At 37.2% G+C, this 27,065-nt stretch overlaps 1 protein-coding gene across 1 annotated transcript in view; it reads left to right on the top strand.

Moving 5' to 3' along the window:
• Positions 1-21,616, top strand: part of LOC149773765 (uncharacterized) — a 40,561-nt gene extending 18,945 nt beyond the window's left edge. Inside the window, exons 2-3 of the mRNA XM_089946035.1 lie at positions 9,057-9,140; positions 20,121-21,616. Coding sequence (XP_089802161.1) covers positions 9,072-9,140; positions 20,121-20,681 — 630 coding nt within the window. The 5' untranslated portion in view covers positions 9,057-9,071 and the 3' untranslated portion in view covers positions 20,682-21,616. The remainder of the gene's footprint in view (positions 1-9,056; positions 9,141-20,120) is intronic.
• Positions 21,617-27,065: the final 5,449 nt, after the last annotated feature.

Below are 27,065 nucleotides of genomic sequence, written 5' to 3' on the forward strand. Positions count from 1 at the left end.
AGGAAAAGGAGAGAGAAAATTTCAGAATCCCAGAGACAGAAAATTGGGATTCTGAAGCCACTTATCCCGCCTCTGCACTCCCAAGAAGAAAGGTAAAAGGAGACTGGGGAAGAAGATGTGTGTGCGGTGCCAGGCCTGGAAGGTGCCATCATTAGATAGGTGCATCTGGAGTTAAAAAACAAACAGCCCTTTTCAGTGCTACCCAGTACTCTAGAAAAGAAATAACAATGTGTGTGTATGTAGAGTAGTGTGAATATAAACACTGACTCTTTTTTTTTCCTAGTGTGAGGGTATGTGTTTGAGTTTGTGTGTTTGTGTTTGTGTGTTTGTGTTTGTAAGCGCTCACGTACGTTTGTGTGAATAGTAGATTATGGGTTCGTTTATTGTTTGTTAGCGTATGTGGAGAGTATAGTTAGGGTTTTGTAACCGCTCACGGACGATTGTGTGGATAGTAGATTATGGATTTAGTTTTAATGATTTGCGTGTGTAAATAGTAGATTTGGGGTTTGTTTATTGCTGATTCACGTATGTGGATAGTAGATCATATGAAATGAGAAAAGTAGGGGATGTTTTCCTTCACGTCCGCGCGTTGTTTGGTCATGATCTAGGTAATATCAATTTTATGTCTTAGGGGGATGTTTTCCATCACGTCCGCGCTTTCGCTATAAGAACCCACAGTATTCGTCGTTCAAACCATTCTACAGAGAAGATGGCTTCAAACCACCTCGATAAAATGCAAACATTGCAAGACGTCCTGGACAATTTGGGCATGATGGAACAAATGCTAGTGAGACTAAATGAAGATCACTATTCTTATAGCCCCCATCGAGTAAAGATGGAGATTAACAACTTAAGAAAAGTAAAGGAAATGATAAGTGCTGTGATGAAAGAAATAAAGGAGGAGAAGGAGGATGAAGAGGAAAGGATAAGAATAAGAACATGGAATGAAAAAATTGAAAAAGAAGAAGAAAATGAGAAGAGGAAGAAAGAAGAGGAGGAGAAGAAGAAAGAAGAGAAAAAAGGAAGAAAAGAAGAGAAAGAGTGTAGGAGAAAAAATAAGAAGTTGGTGGAGAAATAGAAAAAATTAGAAGCAGGAGAAACCCAAAGGCCCTTTTCAGGGCCACTCATAGGTCTCGAAAAGAGAATGACTTTCGATTGCCTACCCTTTTTAAATTTTTTTTTGTAAAAAAAAAATCCCATGTTAAATTCCCCTTGTCCCTAGACAGACCCAAACTCTATTCCCCATATTCAATTTCCCTTGACGCTAGAGTTACCCAAGACTTTTCCCCATGTTCAATTTCCCTTGACGCTAGAGTGACCCAAGACTTTTTCCCATGTTCAATTTCCCTTGACGCTAGAGTGACCCAAGACTTTTTCCCATGTTCAATTCCCCTTGACGCTAGAGTGACCCACGATTTTTCCCCATGTTAAATTTCCCTTGACACTAGAGTGACCCAAGGTTTTTTTTAATGCTAATTCCCATTGACGCTAGGGTGACCCCATTCACTACTACCCATACAAGAGGATAGTCATATTTGGCATAAACCTGTGATTAAGATATCAATAACAGAAAAACAACCACTGTTATTACTCTACTTGCATACACGTCTTTTGCCATTGTGATGTGACAATGCAGTCCGTGTGTTTTATATTTCTGCCAAAACAATCTCGAATTCGGCTGTGTTAATTATTTCATCCTCGGAAGCCATCGATTTGATTTTATTAATCGTACTGAGAATATTTTGTGCCGCCTCTGAATAAATTCGAATTAGTGAATGATGCCGTTTCGAAATAATTTTACATGCACGCCAGTGTTTATACTTCAAGAATAGCGCGGCTCTCTTGGCGATTCTATCATGCAGTTGTTGATCGGCTTCGAAAACGTTTTCACTTCTGTAGCATTGAGTGCCAATTATACTTTTTCTATTAATAACGTGATCACTTAATACATTTGCTCGACATGTTGACCACGAGGTGGAGCACGAACACGCTCTTCCAACCAATTACTTATTTTTACTGGTACAAATGTGATGCTATTAAAAATCTCTGTCTGAGGAATATTTAAATCTTCGGCGATTATACATTCTGAGTATCTAGCACCACGTTCATGAAAAAATAAACCGAATACGTCACTGAATAATGTCTGCAATAATTGTTCGCGTCTTCGCTCAAGAACTGTTGTATAGACAAGTGCATCATTGTTGAATAACGGTCGAGATCTCGTTATGTCTTAGGTAAGCCAATGTTGGTGTAAAATATTCGCTGCAAAATGTAACCACGGTGGATTCAGCAGTGAATAACACTTCCTCATTGTAACAATAATCACTGGGTGTTTTAGTGCCAGCTGGTGCAGGTAACGCTTTGCGTGCTAATGCTGTAACGCAAGGCTGGACTCGAGTTTGTATTGGTACATCAAGGTGATAGCAAAGGTTCATCTCTTTTATACAAAATAATATTTCAGTGCATATTACAGATTGTTAACACCATTTGTATGCAGATATGCATCGACAGGTAGAACAAAATCACTATCGATGTTGGCATCACTAGTAAGCCGATCCAACAACCCGTGTGCAAAGTACGCAAACTAAGTACCCGTCATGATAACAGTTAAGTCCTTCGAAGTTCATCCTGGAGATTAATTATGTTGAAAGCGTATATTTGTAAAATTCGATAAATGACCTTTTTGTCGATATATGATATTAGTGTTCAATTTAATCAAGACCAAGATACCGTTTATCATTAACATTCCAATTTAACCCCAAGTACCTTACATCTGGTTATCATAAACAACTATTATCCGTGCTCGCGCATCTTTAAGATGTGAGGTTTAGGTATATCAGAACCTCTTTTAAGAGGATGGAAAATAAGCCAACCATTTGCTATGGTTACTTTGTCAGATTGTTTTTCTCCTTCTCAGGTTATTATTCCTTGAAGCTTGGCTCCACATAGTTAATACGCATAGCAGTTGCGGCATATTTGTAATTAGTTCTTCTGCGAATTGATTCATCCCATCACGGCCTACATCGACGTTGTCTTCAAAATACGCAAACTAGCGTCTATTATTCCTCTAACTTCAATAATCATTATCAGAGCATTTCAACTTCACAACAATATTTTTATGTCCATCTGAGACGTAATTCCCAGCTTTACGTTGAAAAATCACACACTTGCCTGGTTTTATATATATATATATATATATATATATATATATATATATATATATATATATATATATATATATATATATATATATATAACAGTAAAACGGTTATGTTTGCAAACATGTTGGAAATTTGCCATTAGACACGTATCTAGTAGTGATGAGCGTGTTTTACCTTTTTTCGCTCGTATCTAAGTAGCTAGGACCGGGCAATTTCCTTATTCTTCTTTCTTGTGTTCTTGTTGTTATATCAAGTCTGCGGATGTATTTTACATTTTTATAATCATTTTATTTGAGAATAAAATCTTTTGTTTTGATTATTCAGTGGAAATAGAAAGTGCTCATTCGACTATACTATAAGTTTGAAACTATTGCGAATTATTCAAACAAGTTGTTGACGCCGCCATTTTGACACAGCCGGACCGTTTGCGGACCAGTATATACCTGGACCTGAAATTTATACGGAATAGTTTGTTCTTTTGGACTTTAATAAAACTTTTCATGATTATTAATTCGACCGTTAATTTAGATAACCTAATTCAAATCCCTATGAATTCGTCAACCTTTTTGTCAACTATCCAAGAGATACCTCTGCGTATTTCATTATTCAATGCCCAGTCAGTAGGACTACCGGAAAAGCGCACAGAAATAGTTAATTTTATCAACGACCAGAATATTGACGTCTTTTTCCTGACAGAAACATGGCTAAAAACATCAGGCAATGAGCCCAAGCGTGCGGATCTAACACCCACTGGTTACTCCATCAAGTCGTTCCCCCGTAATTCTCGCGGAGGTGGAATTGCTGTCATCACAATTAACTCCATGATAAAACGTCTTAACCACACCACAACATTCACTTTCGACCACTTATCGTTTGAACTAGTCCAAACCATACTCACATTGGAGCAAAGGTCAGTGCATTTTTTCTGCCTATACCGCCCTTCTCCTAGTAGAAAAAACAAGCTGGCTGACTCCCTCTTTTTGGAGCAGTTTCCGAATGTCCTGGACTATGGAAATTCGATAGGTGGCAACTTGATTATTCTTGGAGATTTCAACTTTCACTTTGACAGTCCCGAAAACCCAAATACATAAAAACTCGTAGATTCCATTATTGTTTTCAATCTCAAACAGTCAGTTAACCAACCAACCCATAAACATGGTCACATTTTAGACTGGATTTATTATAGACCTGATGATAACATTCTACGTTCCTCCCTGGTATGGCTTTGCATCAGATCACCTCTGCATTTTATGCCATCTTGACGTATCAGTCCCTAACCCTCCACCTTTACCTGCTACTAAGAGAAACCTCCGTATGATAAATAAAATGAAACTAATGCACGACATCCAAGCTTACCTAACAACTTGCTTACCTCCTACCGCAGAACAACTCGATAACTGCCTGCGTTGATTGCTTGACAAACATGCCCCAGCTACCAAGTGCAGAGTATCAGTTCAAAAGTGTTGTCCATGGTATAGCAGTGTTAGGGACCAGCTTCGCACTGCTAAAAGAGACCGCCGTAAAGCTGTGAGGCTTTGGCTTTCCACCAGACTCACTATTCATAAGCAAATCTATAAAGCCGCTAAGAAGAATGTCACAAATATAGTCCATGCAGCGAAACCAGCCCACTACACTACTAAGATCATGGAAAGTTTCAGCTGCAAAGGGCTCTTCGAGATTACTAACAAGCTAATGTCAAGGAACAAATGTACACCACTTACACAATAGACCATGATATATTACTTCACCATCTCCAGCATGTATTTGGCATTCATGATACAGCCTTACTGTGGTTCAAGTCCAACTTGGTCAACAGGACACAAATTGTGTCTGCAAATGGAATACACTCCAGCCCAGTTAATCTTTGTTGTGGTATTCCACAGGGGTCTGTTCTTGGACCTGTTCTCTTCATTCTGTACGCTCAGTCATTCTTATGTGTCATAGATCATCATCCAGTGTCTCACAAATTGTACGCTGATGACACCCAAATATACAAATCTAGCATCTTGTCGATGCTTTAAAATCCTCTTCAGGATAAAATTATGGTTGTTGTTGTTGCTTTTGTAGGGTTTAACGCCATTTTTCAGCACAAGATAGGTCATACATGGCGGCCAGTAAAATTGGTGAAGGAAGAACCCTGGAAAACCCCGTGAAGAACCACCTACCCACGAGAAGCTACTGGCAGGCTTTCTCACGTGCCAACGTTAGCCGAGCCTGAGACTCGAACTCACACACACAGAGGTGAGATGTCAGTGATCCGTAACGGTGAGCGCTTTAGACCACTCGGCCACTCGGGGCCCCCAAACATTTTGGTAATTATAAAGGTAAAAGTACGCGAGGAAATTTGCTTGCATAATTCCTTTATAACATATATTCGGATTTTTAAAAAAAAATTCGCAAGGTTATTTTTTGAACCAAACGCAAGTTGATATGCCACTGATTCCAATGCGAAAAAAAAATTGCTTTCACTAAATTAACACTTTAGATGCCATCAGTTTGGAGTCCGTCAATGGCCACAGACAAACTCTTGTCATCATTTATTGAGTCCGACGGAAAATCTATAATTTAATATCTTGCTGTGATCACAGACTCTCACCAAAGCAACGTTCTTGAAAAATTATCATGGCAATTGCGTACTCAGTAAGGTAGAAGCACACCGCGTAAAATTTATATTGCATTTTCAGTTGTAGACCATCTGAATACCAACAGGAAAGTTTGATGATATTTGCAGAACATGGAGTAACTGAAGTCTCGCCGAAGGTACACCATCACTAAAAACCCTGCGAAAATAGTTTACTTAGCTTTGACAATTATCAGCTGTTGCAATATCTGGACCGATTCAAAATGTCAACACAGGCTTGCAGATTTTCCAGCACGACTTTCTTACATTGTGCCCGATTTGTTATTTTTACATCGAGAATCTATGCCTGACTAAACACTCCGTGGTGAGTATGTATTTTAAAGTACGTCTAGGCCCTGGTGATGCAGATTGCAAATGTACTCCTGTGATCCTCACCGCGACGACTCTATTGTTGCAGGGCTTTGGTGGCTGAATGATGTTTTTTGACGCCCATGTAGAAAGTGGACAAAATTAGTAATTGAACCGGTTACATTTGTAAATAATAGTCTCGAAGTTAAAGCTAGACTTAACCCTAAGCAGCTTAAAAAAAATGCGAAATACGAAACAATAGCAGTCTCAAAATGAAGCTTTTTTCGGCAAAATTGGTTGGAATTATTCTCGCGTGGTTGACCCAAACACAACTTAATCAACTTATTGCAGCCAAATGAAAGAACACCGATTTGACAATCACATTATTGACGTCGGAGTTAACAAAAATGCATAGGACGATGAAATATTTCAAGTCTTCGCGGTCATTCCAGCGCTGTCAGAGGCTTCAGTTTCCGCTGTTGCAAAAGCAGATGAGCAAGGAATCGTCGGAACTGCATCCGGAATGAATTTGACGAAGGCGGTTTGTGGCTGACATACTCAAGAAAAAGGAAACTTTCTTTGATTATACATACGTGGGAACCAAACGCTTCAAAGAAGTGATCTTTACCGTTAATGAATCAATCTTCTTATTTGTCTTTTGACTAATTTTGATTATTAGCTATGAAAATGTGAAATAAATAATCAAAACCGAAAAGAAATGCACGATAAATCGCCAAAGAAAGTGCTCTACTCGTGAAATACAAAAGGTCGACGGCGCTGATAAAATTATTTCGATACGGCTGCGTCACGAATCCGTCTTTATTCAGAACTTATCGCGACGGCACAAATTAGTCTCAGTACGATTAATTAAATGTAATCAATGGCTTCCAGTGACGACATAACTAACACTGCCGAAATCGAGATAATTTTGAATTTTAAACGTTTCATTTTTTTATCATTAAACTTGTAAAACGCTACGATCTGGGTATCACTCTTTGTATCTTTACATCAAAATAACTCAACACAAAAATGTTTTCATATCATAGGGTTTTCGTTCATTTCATGACAAATACACATTGTTTTAGATACGTCTCAAGTGCCTTTAATATTGCTCATATATTATAGAAAATCCTCTCTCTAATTGATTTATGCTTGCTGATCTTCGCGACTGTTAGTATTTTCGCTAGATGTTTTGAGCTCATCATTGTAGTATTGATTGATGTTCGTTATCGTGATCTGTCCCATGTAGTCCAGTCAACTTCAGCGATTTCGTTTACTCCTGCACTATATCAAATGATGACTTTTCAGGCTTTTTCTCATAATATTTTCCAAGTCCACATCATTGATGTTTAAAGATAATTCCTAAGTTGATTAATTTATCAAATATGCTCCGGATATGTGTTCAAAAAGTCAAACAAATATGTATGATGCAATTAAGCGAAACAGCGATTTAATCTTTTCTGTAATGTTGATCACACTTCACAGATATATCCATAAATCATTTCAAAATTGTTATGTATGTCTATATTGCGTGTTTAAGTTTTGTCCATGTGTGAAATTTGTAATGATCTTTTATAAACAACATATCACATTACTGTATTTTTTCCACGATTGTTGATTGTTTTTTAAGATGGGGTCATTTGTAATAAATAGGTTGGGTTTGTATTAATTCGGTTTGAATTCTAACCACAGCGTCGATTATAACCTTAGATAAGTCTAGAAAATGAACCTTTTCACACATTGGGGTAAAGTTATGTTGGGGCCATTGATTTGTAATGCGACATATCTTAGGTAGTGGTATATTGCGACATAGATCAAGTAAGGATGCATTGCGACATAAAATCGTGGGGATATATGCAAAAGAGGAAGAAGTGGACAATTCATTCCTCTTCATATGCTTGTTTCTATTGTATTTTCAGTCTGCATAAATATTTACTCCTCTCTTTAGCCTGAATTTGCGTCGAATCATTTATTAAAACTATTTATATGAGCTTCAAAGTTCTCATTTGACTATTTATACTAAAACACTATTTTGAGATTATTTGAGATTTAATTCAGTATTAAGTGTTCTAAAGGTACTTTTAATTGTTCAATTTATAACTAAGAGAATTAAATTGTTTCTTACGTTTTACTAAACTTGTTGGGTTCGTTTGTTTTTGTCACTTAATTTAAGACCATAGAGGCGGATTAAAATACTACCGGCATCAATCTGTGAATTTGTCGATATATATATATATATATATATATATATATATATATATATATATATATATATATATATATATATATATATATATACCAAAGTTATGGTTTATTATAAAAATACACAGTTTAGTGGCGATCAATAATCCTATTTCTGCAGTCGCACAGAAATGTGTAGAATAGATACAATAAATAATATATTTCTGACTGAATATTTCGGTTGTGTGTGTAATGCAGAAGTGGTCTTCCTGTTAACCAGGCGGGCGTTGATTCAAATCAGGGTCCGCAGAACCCAAAAGGCGTGTATGCAAGTAGAACGATAATAGCGGTTTATATTGGTTATATATGTCACAGTTATTTGCCCCATATGACTGTCCTTTTGCATGGGTTCCTGATGGTAAATTTCTCAATTCACGGATTCGCATGCATACACGTGTGAATGAGGACGATATAACGTGCTATAGATGGAACTGGCTTAATTAATATCATAAATGTAAAACGCCAATTATTAATCTACTCATTATTAAATCATGTTATTCAGCTCATTAATTTAATTGCCTTTGAAGGAAAAGATTTTCCTTTCTTATATTTCTGAGAACAAACGAATTCATCTATTTATTGAGATGTGGAACATATAATATATTTAGTCATAGTGGTGGCACTCATCGCCAAAGTTGCTGATGATTAACGTGTTCTTCTTCTTTTTCTTCCTCTTCTTCTTGTTCTTGTTATTATTATTATTATTATTATTATTATTATTAAAGGGATGTTTCCAGGTCATGAGGAACTGGGTTACAGACAATGCGAGTGTACTGACCGGTGTTGGGGCCAGCATTTTGATAATAGAGGTACGGTACCACTTCCTCAGTGTCTACTACAACTAAAACTATTGCTACTTCTACTACTAATGCTATCATAAGATACTATTTCTGCTGCTGCTACAACAGCTAATACTGTATACTTAAGCTGAAACTACAGCTCGTGTTGTTGCTGTTTATACTACTTCTTCTACTGTTGCCACCACCTTACTGTTACTACAAGTACCTCTATCCTAAAGAGTTTCCGAATTCTACGCATATTCCTATTCCAGTTCCTGACGCTACGTACACTCCTATTCATAGTCTGTCACGACTCTAGGTCCAACAATTAAGTAAAATTCCAAAGTCAATTCATTTCCCTTAAATAAAAATAATGAAAGTTTAAAAGACACTACGGTACTGTAAATTAAATTCCAAATAATCCTATAATATTCTCTTACACTGTCCAGGAATATAGAAGGTTCATAATGATTTTCAAAAGCCTTGAATGTCCTGATATACCATTAGTCGTCAAAGTCGAAATATATCATTGATACAGTCCAGAATGTCGTTGAATGAATTCGCAAAACTGCAAAGGAATATGTTCATCAAAGGTCAATGAGAACTTTAGTAAATCCAACGAATGATTTAAAAATAATTTTTCTCGAATTACTTTTAAATTTAACAACAAATTTTAAGCTCAATAGATTTCAATAGATCGATCTATGACAGAAATGAATGATTCTTACCAATCAAGCTATATATATATATATATATATATATATATATATATATATATATATATATATATATATATATATATATATATATATATATATATATATATATATATATATTCATTTATATACATATTCATTTTCACCTAAACTGCGATGCCGAAGAATGTTCTTTCATTCAAATCAAATACCAGTTTAACTGTATATAAGGTTTGGCCTTGAACTCAGATGTTAGTAAATAACGTTATTGTAACTTATAATTATGCAAAATGCCAAGTATTTCAAAACTTAATTAACAGCACTCAGTCACGGACAAAATCGAATACATAATATATATTGAATGTGCATACCAATCTTCCGAATGCTACTGCTACTTCTAATAATGTTCCTGATGCTCCTTAGTATCCTATCCTATTTAAAATTTACACTTCTCTCTTATTGTGTTTCCCATTGCCATTCCTACTCCTATTGCTGTTTTGATACTATTTATATTCCTATTATTTTAGATTTTTCTGATGCTACGTCTATCCCTATTGCTGCTTCTGATACTACTTTTATCCCTGTTGCTGTTCTTGGTGCTACTTATACCAGTATTTTAAATCATAATGCTATTTCTACCCATATTCCTGTTCTGATATCACTACTATTCATATTGGTGTATCCACTGCTGCTTCGGTTCCTATTGCTAATGCTACATCTATCTCCATCCCTGTTTCGGATGGTACTTCGAACAATATTTCTGTTTCCATGCTACTTCATTTCCTGTTCCTACGGCTACTTCTTTGCCCATTGCTGTCCTACTAATTTTTCATCTGCGCCTATAGGTGTTCCTAATGCTACTTCTACTCCTATCGGTGTTCCTAATGCCACTTCTACTCCTATCGATGTTCCTGATGCCACTTCTACTCCTATCGGTGTTCCTAATGCTGCTTCTACTCCTATCGATGTTCCTGATGCCACTTCTACTCCTATCGGTGTTCCTAATGCCACTTCTACTCCTATCGATGTTCCTGATGCCACTTCTACTCCTATCGATGTTCCTAATGCCACTTCTACTCCTATCGATGTTCCTAATGCTACTTCTACTCCTATCGGTGTTCCTAATGCCACTTCTACTCCAGTCGATGTTCCTAATGCTACTTCTACTCCTATCGATGTTCCTGATGCTACTTCTACTCCTATCGATGTTCCTGATGCCACTTCTACTCCTATCGGTGTTCCTGATGCCACTTATACTCCTAACGATGTTCCTGATGTCACTTCTACTCGTATCGGTGTACCTGATGCTACTTCTACTCCAATCGATATTCCTAATGCCACTTCTACTCCTATCGATGTTCCTGATGCCACTTCTACTCCTATCGATGTTCCTGATGACACTTCTACTCCAATCGATGTTCCTAATGCTACTTCTACTCCTATCGATGTTCCTATTGCTACTTCTACTCGTATCGATGTTCCTAATGCTACTTCTACTCCAATCGATGTTCCTAATGCTACTTCTACTCCTATCGATGTTCCTAATGCTACTTCTACTCCTATCGATGTTCCTAATGCTACTTCTACTCCTATAGGTGTTCCTAATGCTACTTCTACTCCTATCGATGTTCCTAATGCTACTTCTACTCGTATCGGTGTTCCTAATGCTACTTCTACTCCAATCGATGTTCCTAATGCTACTTCTACTCCTACAGGTGTTCCTAATGCCACTTCTACTCCTATCGATGTCCCTGATGCTACTTCTACTCCAATCGATGTTCCTAATGCCACTTCTACTCCTATCGGTGTTCCTAATGCCACTTCTACTCCTATCGGTGTTCCTAATGCCACTTCTACTCCAATCGATGTTCCTAATGCTACTTCTACTCCTATCGATGTTCCTGATGTTACTTCTACTCCTATCGATGTTCCTAATGCTACTTCTACTCCAATCGATGTTCCTGATGCTACTTCTACTCCTATCGGTATTCCTGGCGCTACTTATTTGCTTAATGATGTTCCTACTAATGATATTTCTACTTCAATCGGTGTTCTTAATGCTGCTACTACTCATATCGGTGTTCCTGATGCTACTGCTGTGTCCTCTTCAACCACAGACTGCATAATTAGTCTTATGCTTGCCAGAGCACTTTCAGGACCCGATGACCCTATGTTCTTTGGTATACATAAATCCCTAATGATTAGAGAAAAAAACCCACAAAAAATCACAACAAATTTCCACATAAAGAATGATATAAAATGCACAACTCTTCATGATGAATAGTTCTCTGTGTTTATTTACATGAAAAAGGATAAGTTAATTTCTATATATTTTTAACATTTTCATAAGAAAAACACAAGTAATTTAATAATGCTTTAGTGTGTATTTTAATTTCTTTCCTTATGCTTTTTTGTGTATTTGGCCTTTGTGTGCTTTTTGTATGAGAGAGAGAGAGAATACATCTTTATGGTGATTGGATTTTCGACACTACCGTATTTGTCTAAAGCATACAATAAGTTAAACTTTCGATAAAATGAATTAAAACTTGGAAGGATATGATTGTATGCATATCGACTGACATGAAGTAGAATTAATATTAACTTAACACTGAATATACTAGTGTTTTGTACTCCCTGCTATCCGTGTACCAACTTCCTCTAGATCAATTATCAGACTATAAATACACTATTGTCCTCTCCGTACTGACGCTGTACTTAACGTCACTGCAACATTTGACCATTATGCGTTTGACACAATCCAATGTAATATTTAAAAAAAAATTAATTGATTGGACTTATGTGGAAGCTCGGAAAATATTTCACACAATGTCACTTTAGACAGTGGTGTAGCATAGTTGTGTCATTATAAGGGTTAAGATCTCAGGTCTTGAGTTAGGTCAATGTTTTCAATACCCTATGATTTGACTATTTTTACCTGATCGTCACACGTGACTGTATGTAGTATGGAACAATACAATATTATTATACCGCTTGTGTGAAAGGTATTACATAGTCACTTTGACTATCGTAAATCTATGTAGCCGTCATTAATAATTGTGAAATACAATCATTAGGTTTGAAAATACAATTAATGCACCTTTTCATCACATAAACAAATTGCCAAGCTGAATCAGACCGTAAATCAATTTTTGATTTTTGTCATAACGCATTAGGTTCTTATCTGTGCGCGTAGCCACCGATGGTTTTCCATTTCAATCAACAATATCAAACTCGCTTATGCTAATTATTGTATCTTACTGCATATGGAATACAGTTTGTTACTTATCGTATTGAGACAACTTTGTTCCGCCACGAGCTCTGAATAGACACTTATTCGCGAATGCAGTTGAAACGAGATTATTTTACCAGCGCCGCAAGTCACATCAGTTACTTTTGATATGGCTCGAAAAATTCATATCGGAGTGCACATAATAGTTACTGGAGTCTTGATTCCTGCCACACCTAAAACAATGGTGTCTGATGCGGCTATTCCTCAGAAAGCATCCCACATACACGCGCTTGCAATTCACGAGTAGCGTGGTTCTCTTGATACAGATATGGTGGCAATCACATTTGGTACTTCTGTAAATAATCCCTACACAGGATCACCGAGACCATTTGAGTAATATATAGCATAAACGGGTTTCCCTGTTAACAGTACGCACGGGAATCACCGTCAATGTAGGACTGTCGTTATATTTAATCATATCAACCTCTGATGTGCAGTGGTAATGACAAGGTCTCAATGCGCATATGTAACGTGTACCCGTTCTCCTCCACAACGGTTAAACGAATATGAGCCTACTGGTCATTATGCCAGGGAAAATACACGGGTGTGGGAGTAATCGATATCAAATCACTGGGAACTTCAGTCGAGACAAACCCAAACAGTAAATGACCCTACGATGCTTGTGTTGTTGATGGTGTAACTTTATAACTACCACTGATGTCGTCCCATGTCATTTTAACCTTTTCGTGTTGATGATCATGACAATGTCTGGCGCGAAAGTGTAACAGTTATCGCCGGGTTCTGCGCGCAGAATTCGTTGGTCCTCTGTAATCTGATTAATATCCGGAGGCCGATTGAACACTGTTCTCAAAGATGACTTGCAGTATCATCCACGTACGGGTTTCGGTTCGTTTGAGATGGTGAACCAAGTGTAGGGTCGTGTACCTGTATGGTGATTTTGGAATCGCGTTTGGAAACCAATGCGAGAGTTCATTATTGAATCTCGTACTCGATAGGGGGAAATTCCAATAATCTTCCAGGAACCTTCTCGACAGCGCTCTGATGAAAACACCATCGAGTTATTATCAGGAAATGCATAATATCCACGAGCCATTATTAAATGCAACTGCGACAAACTCACCAAAATGCTAGTCCTGTCTCGAGTATGGGCACTTTCCCTGCTCTGATTTGTTTAGAAAAAGTAACATAAACTTCTAGATTCGTCTAGGCGATCGTGATAATCGAGCTGACACTGGGGGTTGTGTTTACAACAACACGCTGCTTGCTGTTTCGTGAGGAATGCCTTAGAATTTATTATTGGTGTATGAACTTCGTTCGCTACATGCATTATCGATATCTAATAAGTTCACGCTTCAACCGCCGACGAATCGATGCGGCCCTATTTATGTTTTCTGGTGTGTTGTTACCCGTGCAATACTTCCTTACGAGTGTATCTAACCGGTCGACAAAGTCGTGATGGTCACAGTCTATCAAGGCCTTTTCCTTTTTTTATTGTTGCCAGATCCACCTCTTTTGTTCCTCTTCTTATTTTAACCATTTGACTTGTTTTCTTCTGGTGGTAGCGCAGAAGGTCTTTTTGGAGTGGGTGGGTGGATGATACAATTTCGGGCTGTGTAGAGATTCGAGTGTTTCTTCTATTTGCTCCAGTGCAGGTGATGCAAGCCTTCCTTACAGTTGATAAAATGCACGTGCTGCTTCTAATATGGATATCAGTCTCCTTTTTTTCTCTTTGGCTGGTACACGTTTTTGTTTTTGTATGGGTGTATCTTTGTTTTTGAATATGGGCGTGGGTTTGTAAATACAGATTCGGTGGAGTTGCCGCTTGTCCGGGTTCGGGTTTACATCGACGTGCTTGCGGTCGGTTTCTTCCTTATCTGCCTTTTGCAAAACTTCTCCCAGCTAGGCGTTGCTTTCGTTAATGACAATTTCTTTGGTACTAACTGCGTCAAGTATGTCCAATATAACGATACAACAGCGAGCCAATCGCTTGTTTAGACACATAACTTTCCCAGCATATGCACCTGACCTATACAGCTTCCGTATTCTATTCGGCGAATATTTTAACACAATTTGTTTTCATTCTGGGGTTATAGTTTGAGCTGTAATTAATGGTTTCCAAAGATCAACTCACGACCTGCTTCATTAAAGTTTTGCGGTTATGTTCCCACCAGCAGTGACTTGTACAAGGCTGGTGGTAATCCGATGCACCTTTTGTAGTCTTCGTCTAGTTCTTTGTTGCCTTGTTGAAATTTCTCCATCTGCACTGACAACTGTTCTTTGGCTTGGGCTGTCCTGCAACTTTTCTTTACTGATCCGAGGTTTCACACGTGGGATTAACCAGTCGTGCAAACGTTTGACGAAGCGCTCTGGTGAAAGATTCACGTGCAATTTGTCTTAACTGTAACATATATCTGATTGTTTGCGGCCAATTGCAAACTACCATTTTGTTATTGGGGTTTGTCGACAATTTTACTGCGTCTCTCACAATACTCCACTATGACATCATTGTATAAAAGCAGCGCTTTGTCTGGTTTTGATATTTTTATGGTCGTACCGCTGTGTGACATAGATCACATCTGTGTTTTTATGTCGGCATTGGTAAACTATGCTCGCGACAATTTTTAGGTAATAAAGCGTTATATAGTTTTAAAGGACAAATATATTCTCATTCGAATCAAGTTCACCAGTAAAAGGAGCTTCGTCGACTTTGGAAACGTAATCAACATTGGACGATTTACTATCATAAAATCCCAGAGTACATCATAACACGGCTGTTTGTCTGCCAATAGCGCAATTATGTACAACCGATCCCCGGCCATCTCATACTTAGAGTTAACAAGAGGCTGAGTCAACCGGATCCATATAAGTGGTTTCATGTGCTTGAGTGTCCTGGCCTTTGCCTGTTCGGAACCGTCAGTGATAGAAAAATCTTTTCAAAGCAGAAGTTTTTAAATCAACGTTTTCCGAAATCTGATTTTTTAATATTTTTGATACCATTTTGAATGCCACATTTTTTGTATAATATAATCATTGTTCGTATTGAGTTTCATGCTAAAACATCTTCTGCAAATCTAACTCGAGTTCAAACATCTAACGGCCTGGCCGCAATAAGTGGAACTGGTGTTCGAGGTGGAGCTAAGTAGATCACGTTTGTGTAACCTTCGATGTCCACCGAGAAAAGCCGCGGCATGATATCTGTGCAAGGCATCACCATAAACTGCTGCACTGCAGACATCGTAGCGGTATGAGTGAAACTTTTTAAAGCTACCTTACAAATCCAAATCACACACACACACACACACACACACATACACACATACACACAGACAAACACATCCGAGCACGCCAACTTGCATATTTAGATTTCATTCAGGACCTTAATGCCATGAAACCTTCACTTAGAAGAAGAACTTCTCGATGTATCATCAATGAAGGTACAAACGGTAAGATTCTGATTGGCGGTTTCAATTAAACAAGATGTCAATCATGCAAACATGGATAAATAAGCGTAATTTTGAGCGTATTTTAAATATACTACAGTCCCCGTAATTCCTGAGAAGACGAAGCTGTTACTGAAACTGTAGTGAGTTCGGCAACAGTTACACCTGGGATTGCTGAAGCACGGTTGGCTGAACAGGCGCTTAGAAAATTTCCCTATCTGTAAGATAGAAGATTTTCAGTGGTTGGTTTCATGTCCAAACACCTAACGCAGTTCACTAAGCTGTTCTTTTGTATCTTTCGCATGTTCGGGAACGTGGACGAGTAGACAAGTACACGCTAACCATTGTGGATATCGTTAGCAGATATAAGGAAGCAGAGTCGTTGACGTCTAAAAATTTAGCAACTGTCGCAGATGCCCTTAAACGTATTTACGCATGTCTACGACTAACAAGGTTACATCTATTTCAGGTCAATCTTAGTTAATCATTTTTCAAAGACATTGTGACTAAGCTATTGTTGTACGTAATAGACGTACATTTGGAGACATGTTACTAGAGCAGCAGTAGGAGAATGTTAATGAGCTATCAGACCTGTTGTTCCCAATGTCGAATTTTGAGTATCTGCACTCGGGGCACAACCGATCTCGATTTCCAAGCAATGACACGAGTATATAACACGGCTTTGTCCAGTCAAACAATCTTTAAAAATGAAATCACTCGCAATTGGATTAAAACCTGCTGATGTATTCAGTGGACAACTGAAAACGATGGTTAGAAAACAATTTCACAACCTCCGCCATTAGAAGCATTCAGACACAACTTTGGTTGGTATCTGTATGCGCAAGGTGAGTTAAACAGTGGGCAACGTCGCCCTAATGATCGGTATGGTACATCGAAGAATTTACAGAGTTAGACCGAATCGATATTTTGGGACAGACAGCATTTTGCCATTTGGTGTATTCGCTGGCGAACAAGCGGAAAAGCTACGAAGAAGAACATTTGTGCAAGGAATTTTGTGTTAATACGGAACTACTCGCATGGTATTTTTTAATCATGTACTAGTGCATCAAACGCAATCAGGTGGTGATCGTAAGTAAATATACGTCGTTTGGTTACCAGCGGTGACAAACTCACATTGGTGCAACGGTATATACCTATTTGATGTTCCAGCAACCGGATCATATTTACTCGGTGTGTGAATTAACCTCGCTCGGGAAGATGTTCAAAATAGATCTCGTATATGAGATGTTTTGCACAGCACACAGTAGAACTCCTTTCGCAATTTTGCTGGTTTTTTTCTGGTTCCTAAGAATCCTCCGATGGAAATGGAAGTTCCAAACACGATCAAGTAACATTTGGCCAGCAGACCCACCTTTTCCTCGATGGGTTCACTCAAGTTCGCATCTGTGATATTTCGTACGACCGTTTGTTGGTGTTATTATACAACGGGCGTTCTTTCCGATATTCGCTGTTGTCACAAATTTGTTCGCCAGCGTGTCGGATGTAGTATCCGAATAAACATCATCGGTAGTTACATGTATCAGCAAAGAGTCAATGTCTGTACAGAGCATCTTGACACAGTCATCATAATATGTTTTGATCTAGTCATAATAGGAATCGTACAAGAGTAGTTTAGATAAGTCTAGAACTAACCCGCCAACTTCGATAGGCACTATCAGCTTTAGCTTCGGCATTTTGTTTTACTATATACTGCAAAGCGTCCACCATCCTAGATCTTTCAGGATTCAAATGCCTGGTCGGCAATAATCTATTGAAACTTGTCTTGTTTACATCACAAACTCAATAAGGATTCGATTTCGGATATTGCTCCCTAGATTTGCCGAACACAAAATTATTCAAGAGCTTAGCAAGTCTTTCTGAATCTCTGAGCTTACGTTCTCAGAGTTTTATTCATATGGATAAAATGAGCCATTCATGGGCTTTGGTGAAACTGTAATACTCGATGGACTTTACATATACGCATCCCAAGCAGCAGATTAAGCTGGAGGTTTCATAAGTGTTCTATTTAGTTGTTTTAAGTTCTCAGGTGTTGTACTAACTTTGTACATTCTGCAAGCATGCGTCTGCATTCGTTTTCAAGTCCATACTGATCGTGGGACAACCACTCACTATACTCAGAGAGCGTATCGGGTGCCATCTTGTAATCATTGTCGGTGTGGTGAAGTTTCATGAAATACTCCGGGTAAACTTCAAAGAATTATCTGTTGTCACCTTTTCTACCGTATAGTAGTATGGTAGTATATGTTAGTTTTGCGCGAGGATATTGATAGTTTGCCATAGCAGTCACACCCTGAACTGAGCGCTCATTAAACAGATGCACATCAATATCGGTGAGCAGTTCCAAGCGAACCGTGGTTTTTCACAGCAACGTATTTCATGCCATTCTCAGTGACAAAATGCTTCAAAAACAACATGAGCAAGCAATAACACGTCGTTTTCAAGTCCATACTGATACGGGGACAACCAATTATAACGTTCCGAGAGCGCATCGGGTGGAAACGGAAAATCGCTGTGGGTCTGGTGAAGTTTCTCGAAATATTCCGGGTAAACTTAGAAAAGAATTATGCGTTGTTATTGTGTCTACCTTATTTGTGCACGTGTTTTTATATCTGTCCACGGAAACGCGGCAACAGGCAAGCGCTGCATCAATGCCCACTCTTAAAGATTATTTTAGTCCAGGTGCATGATGCAACTATATAGGACAGCACAGCAAGGTCAAATACGGCCACGTTTTGGTAGTTTTTGCGAGGGTATGGACCGCATGTCATAACAATCCCACCCTGAAATGAGCACTCATTAAGCAGATGCATATCAATATCGGTGAGCAGCTCCAAGCCAACCGTGGTTTTTCACAGCAACGCATCTCAGGTCATTCTCTGTGAGGACGTTCTTCAAACATATCAGCAAGCAGTAATACGTATGTTCTCAGATGCAGATAGTTGCGAAGGTTTTTACATTTTTATATGGATTAAAAATTGTTTGTGTCCACTGTTTTAAGTCGTAGATCACAATTTTCTGTCACGTATCAAACACGACCTAATCGTCTAATAAACGCAATGGCAACACGATTAGGAGAATATTTCGAGAATTACTTATGATAATAAAGTAAGGGAGGTGTATTTTGCATAAACAATACATGCTACCATAAAGTCTCGTGAACATTCTACATTATGTCGCATGCCCCAAATAATTCGTTGTCTTACACGATCTGAGAAATACCTACAAACACCAATTTCTCATACCTCTACAAATAATCAATTACATTGAGGTTTCTACACTACGAAGTAATTTGTATTTTGAAATACAGCTATTAATCAATATGCCAGTGATCTATTCATGTTGATTCGTCTCTTGTACATTTCTAACATCAATAAATGGAAACTACTATGAAAGAGTTCTCAGTTCTTTTTTGATTTGCCTCACTGGACTGTAGCACCGCGTTAACACTAATATTCATCCACTTGAAACTTGGCATTAGAAGCAACTATGTTGCATGACTCATGGTGAGGTCAAAACCAGCACTTTTATTTTCAAAGCTCGTTAATATATTCACTTCAATATCATGTACAAATTTGCTGAACTTTCACTGTCTTTCATTTTTCAGTTAATTCTGGTTGTGCTTGCATTCGTAATATGTTGTATGTTACGAAATAAAACCTATGAGAAAGATGAAAACATGGATCCTGTACAGCCTTACAAACTGCCACACGCGCATCTCGAGTCACGTAATCAGAATCTGTTTTATCCTAGTGACGTCTTTAGCAACCCTGTATATGAAGCCCCGACATCCTATGACAGCTCAGTAGAAATATACCCACTACGTCAATCGAGAGAACTATATAACCATTATAACCAACCTACAAAAGTCTACGACAGATTTTCTCATGACGAGGACACATATCGCGGCGCACTGAGTCAGAACGAATTTCATGAGGAACGTTCCACAAGAGAACCGTTAAGAAGGTCTTTTAGGTCACGACATTCAAGTGAAGTCATATATGCAAAAGTCAGGAAAAGGGAACTGAACATTCAGAGCGAGCTGTTGCCATCAGGAACTGATGGTACCTCGGAGCACCCACTTCAAAATACTGCTGACGAAAGCCATTCCATTGAAGTAAAGACACATACGAATAAATCATTCAATTTGTATTCCTCAAATGTTTGAAAATTAAGTTTAAAGAAAATAGAGATAATACCTGGCTTGCTGTGAAAAAACGTTTGCCGGAACATTGGGAAAGTGTTTTAGTCCCAGGGTTCAAAATTGTTCTCAAATGCTGTGAATGAATTGTGAACACCGGAAAATATTTATCAATATTTTTGCATGATTCATTGCTATAAACATAAATTACGCGATAAATATCTGCAGTCAGAGTTTTTCAACAGTAAATGTTCTATAGTTAAAAAGTACATGACCTCTGATGTTTGCGTACATGTGACGTAAGAAAATTATTTAGTTAAGCAGAACCAGTGCGATCATTTAAGAATATGACATCAATTATGAATGACTTGCTAAACATCCACGTGATCAATTATTATGGATTCTTTGTAGCGTTCAAATCATTTTACTGCAAAGTGTAATCTGTATGAGTCACTATGTTATTGCAATTTTGCTTTTAATAGAACGTCATTTAATAGCCCTACATTTTAATGTTGCATTAAAAACTGGATGTCGTATATCACTCGTGTTTTAACAGGATGATAAACATTGAAAGATACATACATATTTGAGGTGAAAAAGGGTAATTAAAATCTGTTATCTATGTGCACTTGCTACAATTCTTTGTACATGATTATATACTGTGGTTTTACATTTCTTATGTTCTATATCTTAATCAACATACTAATAATATAGGTCAAATATATTGAACTTCTTCGTATCAAGGAATACAATCTGCCATTTCTGCACTATCCATTGAATACCTGCTTTAGAAACATGTTATACGTCTATTTGTTATACATATATTGAACAGTATGCTGGCGTTAACGATAAGTTCAAGCCAATAAAATAATAAGTTACATGAATCATCTATTTAAAATTCCTCCGAAATTTAGCATACATTCAAAACTTACGTAAATAATAATAGAACAGATTGTCAGTGAGATGGTGCATAATTGACCTCCATCTTGTAAAATAGAGAAAAAATACATTAATTATATTTAGCTACAAGAATGTTTGGAGCATTTAATAATCTTTAAAACGTTAAACGAAATTTGAAAATATCAGTTTTTTATATTCTTACCTAAGATAATACAATACTTTGTGAAACAATGATAACCGTGTACGTGAATGTATTCATTTGTCCGAATGTAAATATTTGTCATGAGCGTAAGAATGTTTGAATAGTATCTCACTCTCTCTCTCTCTGTGTGTGTGTGTGTGTGTGTGTGTGTGTGTGCAATTGACCTTTCTAAAAGATCAAGTATTGGTGTACCTGACAAATTACATTTATTTGTAAATACCATAATAGATAGCTAATATGTCTTTAAGATTGTAGATTAAATATTCAGATCATTATGAAGTGAACATGTTTACCTCTATTTAAATGTGGGTTCATATTAATTTCTTACTTGGAAATTCATAAACTTGTTGAACATCCTGAATGTTTTAGAGAGGTGCCTTATTATCAAAAACAGAATATTTCTTATTGTTGTGCTTCAGTTTTTACTTTGGACGGATTTATTCAAATTAGTATTCACTGGAATTTCAAGGTGCTCAATAATATCGTCGACTAAAACATGAATTTAGAATTATAATGAATTCAAAAAATCACATTTTTGATCATATTATTGTGATTCGTCAAAAACCTTTTATCACATTGCCACATTCTAGGCAAGCGGCACATTAGCACGTTCGAGACCACAGGCGCAGCAACACGTTCAGTATTGAAATGTATTTGGAATACCACTGGAATTCAATTGGAACGTCATGTGTCAATGGGCTCATTTAATTTTAAAACTGAAAGGTTCAAACAATCGTCTGCTTTAGTTTCGATATTAAATTGGCTACTGTTATCTAATTATGCTGCATTGCAAAAAGGCTGCATGATTTACAAAACGGTCCATGGCTTTGTACCTTGATTTTCCACCTTTTCTCACCAAACCGTTGTAACGTGTGTGCTTGTGAACATACCCGGCCTTTAGATGTGCGTGGCCCAAGGCAGTATCCGGGTCCCGAGGCAGCAGGCAATGAGCTCGGGGCCACAAGCAAAAATACTGCATTGCGGAGTTGATTTCCTGAAAGCGCGGGGCCCAAGGCGGTTGCCTCGTTCGCCTTGCGCTAGGGCCGGGCCTGCGTGTGTAGTTTGTTCACAGTTGTGAAGACCATATAGGATATTAGCTTTAACGATAACTATATTATTTTCTTTAAAATAAAGATATTATTATTATTATTATTATTATTATTATTATTGTTGTTATTGTTGTTGATGTTGCTGTTGTTATTGTTGTACCATTAATGATTAAACAACCAACGTCAGAAAACTCGTGTTAATCCGCAAGCACCTATAGGAGTTGTCTCCCTTATGAAACATTTTCACGTATTGCAACATGGGCGGCAGTTCCAACTGATACTATTACGAATGCGTTCGTTGTAAAATAAATTTCTTTGTCACTAGATTTATGACAAGCTTTAGTTCCGATCATAATAAAAAAATAATGATATGAAAAACTTTGATAAATTATTCGGGAACTGATCAAACAGGAACATAAAAAATAAGCTGTTTCAAAGACTGAACGTTGAAAACGAACGTAATAAATATTGCCGAAGGAAACGGGTTTAGCATATTACTAGTATAGTTCTGTAACGAGTAGGTAAAGACCAAAAAGAGCTGACAAATTGATTACTTCGAAGCTTAAAACGTGTATACGGTATGTGATTTTATGAAACAATAACAACTAATTCAGCTGCTGAAACATCCTGTTGGGAAACGGTGTGTACTCTCATATAAGGCAAATGTGGAGAAAAAATAATTCGTCACCTACATGGAAAAAAAAAATAGAAAAGATGTCAGTTTTTTAAAAATTAAACGATTTATCGAGAAAATAGCTGAGAAGAAAACCAAAAACGGAAAAGACAGGTCTGAAGAAAGCATAAAAGAGGAGTTTTGTACAATTCCTAAAGGCAATTTCATACTAACCTTATATCAAATAAAACGTGATATAATAAATGCATACACTAAATCAATCATCTTTCTCCAAAGTAGAAACAAATCAATAATACGAAGAGTCAAAGCAGAAACAGAATTATAATTAAAAGATTCAAAAGCTTGTGCCAAAGAGACTTAATGGGTACATACTGATTTGGGAAATGTTCAGAATTTGTATGCAGAATTTCAATGATGCCATCTCATACATGATATTAAATAGGCACATCAGAGGCTTTAGGTCTTCGAAATTCATATCAATTTAGTCCTTACAATCACATCGACAACGGAAGGGAATTTGCTTTTTAGAGTTTGCCATCGCAGATAAAGGCTATAAACTCGATCAATAGAAATGGAAGGGAAAAATCTATTTTTCATAGTTTTTAAAACTCTGAACATAAAATTTAGGTTAGAAATAACTGAACATTCCAAGTGATTAGACTTTGCAATCTTGAAGGCACATAACTGTCATGTATTGAAAGGAAAATCATGCATACAGTTCCAAAGAAGGTGGCAGACAACAAATAAATGTGATTCTGTTCCACATAAACTATGACAAGTTTTAGACAACTTTTTCATCCGAACTGCGTTGGCCCTCTTTCTCAACCTCAGTCGTGTATTGCATCTTTATTTATTTGTTTTTTCTACAGAATAAAATACAAACTGCACGTTCTGTGTTAATGATAATGCCCGTTAAACCTGATTTAAGACAAGGGTTTCCCTTTCTGATCAAAATTGGAAACCCATTTCTCAAGCTACTTCTTTCTGGCGATGTCTCCCTCTACTACGCTAGATGCTTCAGCTATGTTGCAATAACATAAGGCGGAATCACCTAAAACAAAAGTATAAGACGGAACAGGCATGTTACAAACTTTACTGAATTCGTCAAAACAACACCTGGCACAATTTAGTTGGTTGAGAACACCAGTAGTACTTAATATCAAGCAGCGGAGGTGAATCCAAGTCTAAAAGTAAACGCTGAATAGGATTCACTTAAGTGTTCTTACGTATCAAATTGGCACAAAGTCCACACTTAGCCATCACCCAAAGAAACCTGTCGAATGAGGAGAAAACGTCTATTCCTCTTTCAGCTATATATTTTGATGTTTATCTGTACTTACCAAATCTAATGCTCGTATTCTAACGTTTAACATCGATACAGAAAAAACGATTATGGCGATAATTCCAATCATAAATAGTGCTCATTCAAGGAGGTGGACTTCTTACGATGTTAATAAGTGCGATCTTAGCAGTGTCTGCTCCATTATTTTGTTTGATTGCTGGACACATTTTGAAACAGTGTTAATCGTTAGATATGAAGGACATACCTGTTTGGAAGGACATCACATTTGTACTGATGCATATTGTGGAAGGACGAAAATTAACTTTAGTTTATTATCAACGGTGGGTGGAATTCCACTGCTGGTACACAATATTGGATACCGAACTTACCAACTATACCTAATCTAACCGAAATTTCATACACAATAAGTGTAACTTTCGTTAATGGATTAAGCAGATTTGTGAGAAGAAAAAAAGTCTGAGTGTTATTATAAGTTATTGCCACGTCTTCAACTGTTTCAACATAAATTTGTTGGCAAGACAGTTAAACCTAATCAGAGGTTTCAAGAATGTCTTTAAAACCAATGAAAAACAAAACCAACGAAAAAACAGCAATGACTATGACAGACACATCAATGAGAATTGAAGAAAAATAGCAGTGCAATTAATTAATATTCACGGAGTTAAAGGATCCTAAGATAAGTATTAAACATGCATGCCTTGTACAAACTGGCGTAGTGAAAGATGTTTTGCAATCTGCCTTACTCGTGAAGCGTTTAGTCGTCGAGACACAGCAGATACCTAGCCCCTCGCTGTCTTTCAAAACATATCGCTGCCATAGAGCTGATTTGACCCCTAGGATATCCAAGCCTCATCTTTTTGTATAAAGTCGGTGATGTACCAATTATCATATCAAAACACCTCATTATGCCACAAGTGATATGTTGACGTACTATAAGAGCAAGAATTTCGAATGAAAATTGTGTATTTATTACATTATTTTTAACTCTTCCACATATTTTTGTAATGCATAGAAAAGGGAATTCAAAAGAAACAATTACTTTAGTACGATACCTCGACGAATACACGCACTCGTCGAAGAAAATCCCTAAATAGTTTGGGTATTGTGTACAATAGGTATCGATGGACAATCCCATATGGAACACCAGGTTAGAGATGTCAAACTAACCGGATATACAATAAATACAAATACATATGAAAATTGTAATTTAATCTTTAATTGCAGTCGTTGATTTCTTTCTGATTAAACTTAAAGAAAATTTGTAAAAAGCTTAACCAATAAACTGGTTTTTTTATAAGATTGTAATATCAAATTTTCCTTAAGAAATGTTAAAGGTTAATCTAGCATATAATAAATCCATACCTTTTTATGAACATATATTATCTTATAGAAATTCATTTTCAACTTTTAAATGACATAATAGTTTGCTCAGTGCATTATATTGGAGACATTGAAGCCAATTGCAAGAATGAAATGATGTTTCCCATATCCTATTACTACCGCTTTTAACCAGTGCTGAATGTTTGCTTCAAGGAAATGCATTTTGGTCAGAAGGTACTCATTGTGGTGGATTAATATATGATGAGTGCTCATTTCAGATTGGATAACCAGTCTTTATAATTATCACGCATATTGCGATCCACTACGTGGGTCGAAAATTCACTTTAAGCTCGCTTGACATAACATTTATTAAATTCGACTCTGAATTTGTCGCGAGTGTAATTAGCAACAATGTATCACCAAAGTCCCTTGTGAAGCTTTTGTCATATAAAGCTCGGACTCCGGTCTCTTGCTAAATAAAGTATAAATAATATTCAATCTCTAAAATCATTAATTAATAAATAACTTAAAGAGGCAATATCTAAAAACTTATAAATAACATAACGTAGGAAGCACACCCTAAACACCTCGACTAGGATTAACATAATAACCTTGAAAATCTCTCTTCATACATGATTTCTGCTAAGAACCTCTATAAACAGTATAGAACATTCCCATCCACACACCTTTTTAGAACAGTTTGAAGAATATAAAAAAAAAATTGAAAAAAAATCGCAAGAGACACCAGGCAAATACAACAAGAAACCAGCGATGTAAAGCAAGCAGGACCGTTCCCGAGCTCTCCTTCCCACTAATGACAGCCAACCATTCAACTGTAAGGGACCTTTATGGACCCACAGATTGAGGCCAAACTATCAGGGTTCCTTGAATCCATAAAAGCCTGGGGGAGGTGACACCATTCCCTTCCCCAGGAAAAACTAGCAGGTTGCGGTGCAGTCAGAAAATGTGGCACATGCACAATTGTGCGTACGCCACTATAATT

Source organism: Sinohyriopsis cumingii, unplaced genomic scaffold (genome assembly GCF_028554795.1).
Source record: "Sinohyriopsis cumingii isolate HCF-2022 unplaced genomic scaffold, ASM2855479v2 utg000615l, whole genome shotgun sequence".
Classification (NCBI taxonomy): Eukaryota; Metazoa; Mollusca; class Bivalvia; order Unionida; family Unionidae; genus Sinohyriopsis; species Sinohyriopsis cumingii.